Genomic DNA, 7,420 nt, shown 5'->3' on the forward strand with positions numbered 1-7,420 from the left:
CCCGCCAATGGCGACATTAAATCATCGATACAACAAGTACCTGTTAAGGGCTTTTGCCGCATTTCGAGCTACGGCTTCCTTTCGATTTGCAGTTGGCCAAGAGCCCGGGATTTTCATGTTTCGCCCGACGACAGAGAGAGAAAAACTTATCCGATAACGTAGACATAGATTTTATAATCAAACCTATTTAATTGTAAACGGAATACAACTTATTTTCTGTAATCTGAAAAAAAGTAATATGTCAAATCTAAATTAAACTTTTATTTTCCAAATCTTTTATTTTTCAGTGTAACAGTCGGCTTGGACTTTTATTTGTTGGTTGTACTCGTTGCTTGTGCATATTGTGAATGCGCGCATTTCGAGCACGTGATTGAGATTTTTACATTTAAAACGTGACTGAAATATTTTGCAGTTTCGTCACTTCGATGCCTACCGCAGAAGGATACACTCTCGCCATTTACCATTCTGCTGGCTCACTCCTGCTCCATTATCCTTTCTCCGTTCTTCATTCTCCAATGCCATGCTTACCATCCCGTATTCCGCATGCAATGAAATGTATTCAATACTCCGTCAATGATGTCCCAAGGACTGTTGGCCTGCGGCTGCCTTTTATTATTATTATTTTTATGTGCTGCTCTTCCATTTGTGCGATCCCCTCTTTGCCGGTCAGTGTTGTCCTTTCACCTTTTGCCTTCCTCCTTTTCAATCAACGGCAAATGGCCAAGTGCTAACTAGATTTAAATAATGCATTAGTCGCTGCTGTCGAGAAGTTCGACATTCGACTGTCCATGGCAGTCTACCAGTTTCGGTCGAGTTTTTGATTTTTTAATATGTATGACATCGAAAGATGAATTTAAATACTTCTTAAAGGCGCCAAAAAACATGAACAAAATTTAGATTGTAATATAAAAATAATCGTAACTGTCAAAACATACCTAAGCATTTATAACTATTGTGCTTTCACTTAATTCGACTCTTAAGAAATCAGTAGAATATATTTTTCTATCGAAAGCCAAATAATCGAACGTATCGAGTCTTCGGACTATCAAGAAATGAAAATGGCAATGAATTCTGGGGATATGTATTTGAGTAAGTGAACCCGACAACACGCCTAAAGAAAAATGGCAATTGAAAATTGTTTGATTAGCTGAGCCATTTGGGGCTTCGACAGGAAGTTTCCGGCAACTGAAAACTGCCACAAATTCTCAATTGTCGTTGGCCAAAAACTTGCCGAATAGGAGAAGCTACCCAACGACAGTTGCCAGGCTGTAAATAAAATTTAATGAAATGATACGATAAAGTTGTGTGTGTGTGATTTACACACAGCAGAAACGCAGATAGTACTGCACAATTGCATATGCACTGCTAGAAAATACACGTAAACTTTTGAGTAAAAATGTATCAATAACTTTTTAAACACTAGAAGCATTTTATTGTCACACCTAATAAATAAAATTAAAATTTGCCAAGTAAAAGTTATATCGAAGCTATATATTTATAATACTCCTATTTTATAAAACACCTATAAAGCTTTAACAACAGAAGAGTTTCAAGGTACTGGCCGCCTAACTTTTTATCCCAATTTTAGCCACAAATTTTGAGCTATTCTTAATATTTCTCAGTGTTCGGCTTGTTAGTCAAGTCTGTTTCCCAGGGTTTCCTCACACATCTTCTGCGGAAGTCTGGCTCTCTCTCGTTCTTTGTACCAGTGCGTAATTTCAACATTGGCAATTAAAATTTTGTATGAGTTGCTTGCAATCAGTGCCCAAACTTGCCACGCACAAACAAATACACTCGCAGAAACACCCACACGGATGCCCGCACACAGTTGCATGTGGCGACAAACTCAGCTGGTGTCTGCATAATTTAAAGCATACATTTAGGCTGCCGGTCCTGGCTGTGTGATAAATGCCAACCAGTCAGCGCACACACACACACGCAAACACACTCGCACAAACACCCACCACCACCCATACAGCCAAACACCGATGCGGAGGACATCAGTTCGCTGCTGCTGACAATTCCAAACAATTTGCCGAGTCTGGCAAGCATTTTGGGCTTGACTCCCTGTTCGGGGCTGTGATTGCCGTCTTCGGCGCTCTGCTTTGATTATAAGCCACGCCCACACAGAGGCATGCGTCGAGACACTAAGAAAAAATGGTTCATCAAGCATAAGAGACCTTATCGCCAAGTTACTGGGAGCTTAGGACCGCTTACAGGTGGTTTGAATTACGCTACATTCATTTTGAATGCAAGGCTCCACGATACTCCTTTCTATTTTCATATTCATCTTTAAGACTTATATATTCCTGTAATGAGAACATATTCAAATTATTTTTCTCCGTGTATCCACCCAGCCGGGCTTTAAGTCCAAGTAAACTACGAACAAATGTTTAGAGAAAACTTGTAACTTGTTATTCTGCATATTTGACAAACACTTTACATGCTCACAGCTAACGAATGTTAAGTTCTGGAAACCTTAAATCCATTGAATCCCAAAACTCCGTCAAGTATTTCAAATTCGAATTATGAGCAGATATACTTCATTTCTTTGCAATTGGAACTTTGCCCACATGGAGTTCACATTGAGATTTATTTAATTGCAACCAGACGTTTTATTTATTTTCTCAATGGTGTATAAATAGGACATGAGCAGGACTAAATTCTAGGCAAGTAAAGTGATTGAGATTACAGTCGAGTGCAGGAGTTTGGTGAGATTTGAGCATTATTTACATGACGTAGGCCCGTCGCATCATCAGATCGAAGTACATATCGTTGTCAATTGAGGCACTAATGGTGGCATAGTAGTTGACAAACTCCTCACGTGTTATCTGTGGTAAATGATATTTTAAGTTGTTTATATGCAGAAACAATCCTTAAGACTCACCTTTCCATCCAGGTTACCTCGACCTCCCTCAAAGTTGTGCAAAAAGTCGGTAAGAATTTCATCCTCGGACTTCTCTCCGGTCTGATACTTGGGATGTTCCTTTACAGAGTACACATTCTTAAGATCTTGAATGGTAATCACACCATCATCATCGCGATCCATTTTGTTGAAGGCCTGGTCAATAATATTCAATCGGCTCTGCGGCATTGGGGGCTGAAAATGGGGTGATGATATATTGCCATAATTAATTAAATGATAGATAAGAACTGGATTTGTACAAGGCTTATGTAATTAGTTTATGAATGCAAGATGAATACATGTCGATTGGATTGTATCCGTTGGCATATACAAATATAAGTTATATTTCTGCATCTTACCCTTAATTTAAGCAGGAACTCGGTCATGTTGATCGACCCACTACCATCCTCATCGAATCTAAAAGGGGAAATTTAATATTTCTGAATCTCATATTGTTAAAGGAATCACTGTCACTCACGTGGCGAACATCTGCTTGATCTCCTCCTCCGATACATCCAATCCGGTGTCCCTAATGCCGGTGATGAACTCCACCTCGTTTAGAGCCTTGCTACCATCGTCGTCCATCGCCCGGAAGGCCCTGCCATGAATAATCGAAAGTTAAACTGTTCCTATTGCATAATCCATCGCAGGTCCGATTGGAATGTCGTTAAAATGCAATAAGGCAATCATACCTGCCCAGCCCCAGAATGCCTGTTGCTCCGCGGCTGAGGCACAGCAATCGCAGCTTGGTGATGGGGTCCTTGTCCTCGCCATCTGTCAGTTCCCGGAGCGCTTGACTCGCCAGGTTGGCCTCCAGGGTGTAGAGGTCGCCATTCGGGGACTTTGATTTAGGCATTTTTAGAATTTATATGTAAGTACACGTTTAATTAAATTTGAAGTAGTTATCAGAGATTTTTCACAGTGCCTACTTTCGTTACCAAAATGTGTATCGATTGATTTCGATTCCAGCAAACTTGAACACCTGTGGCATTGAATACTCTTCTCTTTTACTTTCTAATGTAGGCGTATAATTATGAAAAATTACCCATGAGTAATAGGTGGGGTGAAGTGGCAATATAAGTGTAAAAGGTAGCAATACTCGATGGAAAACAAATTTAGAATATCATATACAATCATTTATATGTATATATCATATATATATTTAGTTGATAAACGCATTTTATTCCGACCTTATCTTTGAAATCTTTTAATTTCTTCATTATCTAAATTATGTCCGTGAGTATTTTTATCTCAGCCAAGGCAAATCAATTTGAGTGAATCAAAACCATTGTATCTAATTATTTGTCTAACATCTCTTATGTCTATTCCAAGTAATGTAATTAACGCGAAAACATTTAAAAAGTGACTAACAAAAATATCCATTTATGGTTTAAGTAATTAAAGCCACTGCGCAAACACAAACAATATAAAAACAAAAGATCCCTTGAACCGCAGTGAATCATTCGTTTCGCCTCAGCTGATTTTTCTCAAGACGCTCTACAAATGTATCGTCACACTTTTAAAGCGACTTGCCTTCAATTAAGTGAATTTCGTCACTTGGCAAGGGGAGTAAATAATCAGCTGAAGCGGTGTAACGAAAGTGGTGCAGATTTTTAATTTCGTAGAAAGCCCTTGCGCACTTTTCCAGATTGGAACCCAAGGTGAAGGTCGCCGACCAAGAGTTTAGCCCCACAAATAGAAAGGAAATGCGAGAGTAAAATAGCAACCCCAACATACCTCCATGTTTTTATTCGTGAATAGACCTTTTCACTAGTTTATACAAAATTTGATGGAGGCTTGTTTTTTATAGGCGCCCAACTGAATGGATAACTGCAAGATACTTGTTACTCTGGCGGCTTTGAAAAGCAAACTGAAAGCGAAAAATAAAGCGGCGGCAATGAATAAACAGCCAGTCGCTCGTGAAGAACGAGATGGCCAGATACGGAGATGGGGAGCCAGAGTGAGAGGCACTGGCATGGGGAGCACCGTGGAACGAGTGGAAATGAAATATGAGCTTTGCCGGCTTTTGTGGCGGGGGAAAACTAGTTACTAAAAAGCATTTACGCTCATGTAGAGCAGACAGTTCGCCCCAGACAGAAACCCACTGGATTGCCAGCTCACCTGACTCATCCGCCTAATAACTCGCTCGCTTTTGCCAGTGATGGCAGATTTATTTAAAAATAACAAATGGTAAATATATATACACTATAATTAAATTGAAAAAAATTCATTTTTTAAAAATTTAACATGTGTGAATATTGTATGTATACCTATTATATGTATAGCTTATATTTCAGCAATGTCTAAAAGTGCAACGAGATGTCGGTAATCTCCATTGGCCTACAAATGGCCAACACTTCTAGTGGAATATATCTGGTCTTCTAAACATTTTATTTCAATTAAAAAGTGGCTAGTTCCCAGTGCCTACATACCAATTTCGTGACTGCCCTGGCCAAATGTTTACTTTCGGCCAACACGAGCCGACAGAAAACAAATATTCAAACGCAGTGAATGTGGCCTGTAAAATTGATCTAGATAAAAAAACGAGTGCACCTGAAAGTATGCAATTCAAAGTGTCCACGAGTTTGCCATTTATTTGGTTTGATTTAATTGGAGTTGCCGGGCAACCAAAACAGAAAGGTCAAAGTTAAACAAGCGTTGGTTTCGATTACTGGCCTTTAAAAAGATCAGGGTATAATAATGTTGTGCCTTTAAGTTACAAGTTAAGTTATAAATTCTGCCTTTGACTCGCAACAATTAAAATTTATTTAACTGTTTACCCTCTTTCTTTCAAATAAACTATTTTATATCAATTTAATTATTAAATTCTTGTTTAATTTGCATGCTTTGATTTCTTTGTTGTTAGCTGTGGTTGTTTAAAATCTTATGCACCACACTGAAATATTTATGAACGAAACTTGATAAATGGATTACAACCTTTGGTGCAAAATGTTGTGGTAGTTCCAGTTACTTCTCAAGGTTTCTGGGCTGACATTTGTTTTCGTTACAATTGCTGTGTTACACCTCATTTTCCGATTGACATGAAATTTGATGAATCGCCTTGAACTAAGTTGCAATTGGACCCAGTTTAGCCGGTACACGTGTTCCAAGGGTCTTCAAATATGCATACGCCCCTGGGAGCACTGCCATGTCATACGACCATTATGGAAAATAAGCCAGCCAAACAGGACAGCACAATATTTTCACTTCGACCAGCGTGTTTGTCTAGTGCGTCCCCAACAATCAGTCATGAATCACTGCCAGCGGCTAACACTGCGTATGCGTAATATGCACTCGAATAAACCTTTTAAGCCGGCACTTAGCATGGTTAGCAGAGTAAAGTCGACGTTTATTGTTGATAATTGATTTATTATAATAACCTTGAGGCTCCAGCCCTTCGTTCGAATCTCCCTCAAGAACATGCCGCCTAACGAATTGGAACTCAACTAAATTCAGCCCGCGAACCTTAGTAACTAAAATAATAAATGCCCCAAAAGTAAGTGGAACTAGGCAACAGCTCGGGGTGTACCACAACACACTGCGGAAATGAATGGGACAAGGTGACTCATATCGAGCCTTTGAACTTGTCCCGTTTTTGTCAAAGAAACCACAACCACAAGAAATAATAACACTTATTATATACAAGTGGAAATTGGGTCAAGAACTTATCTTGTGTCCTTAAAAATAAGGAAAATGTTATTCATTAATACAAATAAATGCATTTTCACTAGCAGAAATCTATTTTTGATAAGCTTTTACTAAGAGTAACAACTTTTCCCCTGTCCGTGCTCTTGAGAAAGCTTTTCAGCAGGAAAGGAGGCAAGCGAGTGGCCAGTGGAAATGACCTAAAGGTTTTCCACCTTTTCCACACATTTCCCCAGCCGACTGACTGTCCGTCTGAGCGTGTGGGTGTCTGAAAGGGGCTGTGGAAAGTGGGTGGGGCTTCAACGAGAGAGTGTGTGCATTGATGTTGTCAACGCATCATCTGAGCCTGAACTCAATCAGTGAATCACTTCACAATTCGCTGATCAAAAGGAAAACAATCATACGCATTTGAAGTGTCAGAAATTGCCAAAGAGGAAGAGCCACAGTTGAGCGAGGGAGATGGCCTGACATGCGAAAGAGACGGCGACAGGGCGAAAGCGGCGAGAAGACGACCAGGACCCTTTCGTCCTTTTTGCCATTTTGCCATGTTGACACACTCAAAACTCTGTGACTGTGTGCGAGTGTCTGGCGTGTATTTTCTTTTTAATCAATTTATATGCAAATAAGTGAAATGCTTAACTGAATTTGAGCTGTCTCTCTGACTGACTGACTTGCCCTCCACTCGCATCCCCTTCAATCACTCGCCTGCCTTTGCCTTTTTGCCAGTTGCTTGATTGAAAACGTTAAACGCATTGATTAACGAAAGACGCAAATTCGACAGAGACTGGGATTTAATTGAACTTGTTGCCACGGAATTCCCTTTGCCACGTCCACTGATTGCCACATCCAACTTTATTCATCCGAAAGCCA

General features: G+C 39.8%; 1 protein-coding gene across 2 annotated transcripts; it reads right to left on the minus strand.

The window, feature by feature from the left end:
• Positions 1-2,591: 2,591 nt before the first annotated feature.
• Positions 2,592-4,772, minus strand: LOC122620816 (calcyphosin-like protein). Of its 2 annotated transcripts, XM_043798450.1 has the most exons (6): positions 4,643-4,772; positions 3,598-3,746; positions 3,384-3,503; positions 3,265-3,322; positions 2,888-3,100; positions 2,592-2,831 (listed from the first exon to the last, which is right to left on the minus strand). In XM_043798450.1, the coding sequence occupies exons 1-6, from the start codon at positions 4,646-4,648 to the stop codon at positions 2,730-2,732; spliced, it is 648 nt and encodes a 215-aa protein (XP_043654385.1). In that variant the 5' UTR covers positions 4,649-4,772; the 3' UTR covers positions 2,592-2,729. The 2 variants fall into 2 exon arrangements, with proteins under 2 accessions (XP_043654385.1, XP_043654384.1); XM_043798449.1 differs by lacking the exon at positions 4,643-4,772 and having other exon boundaries at positions 3,598-3,842.
• Between the last annotated feature and the right edge of the window lie 2,648 nt (positions 4,773-7,420).

The sequence above is a fragment of the Drosophila teissieri genome, chromosome 3R (genome assembly GCF_016746235.2).
Source record: "Drosophila teissieri strain GT53w chromosome 3R, Prin_Dtei_1.1, whole genome shotgun sequence".
In the NCBI taxonomy this organism is placed as follows: domain Eukaryota; kingdom Metazoa; phylum Arthropoda; class Insecta; order Diptera; family Drosophilidae; genus Drosophila; species Drosophila teissieri.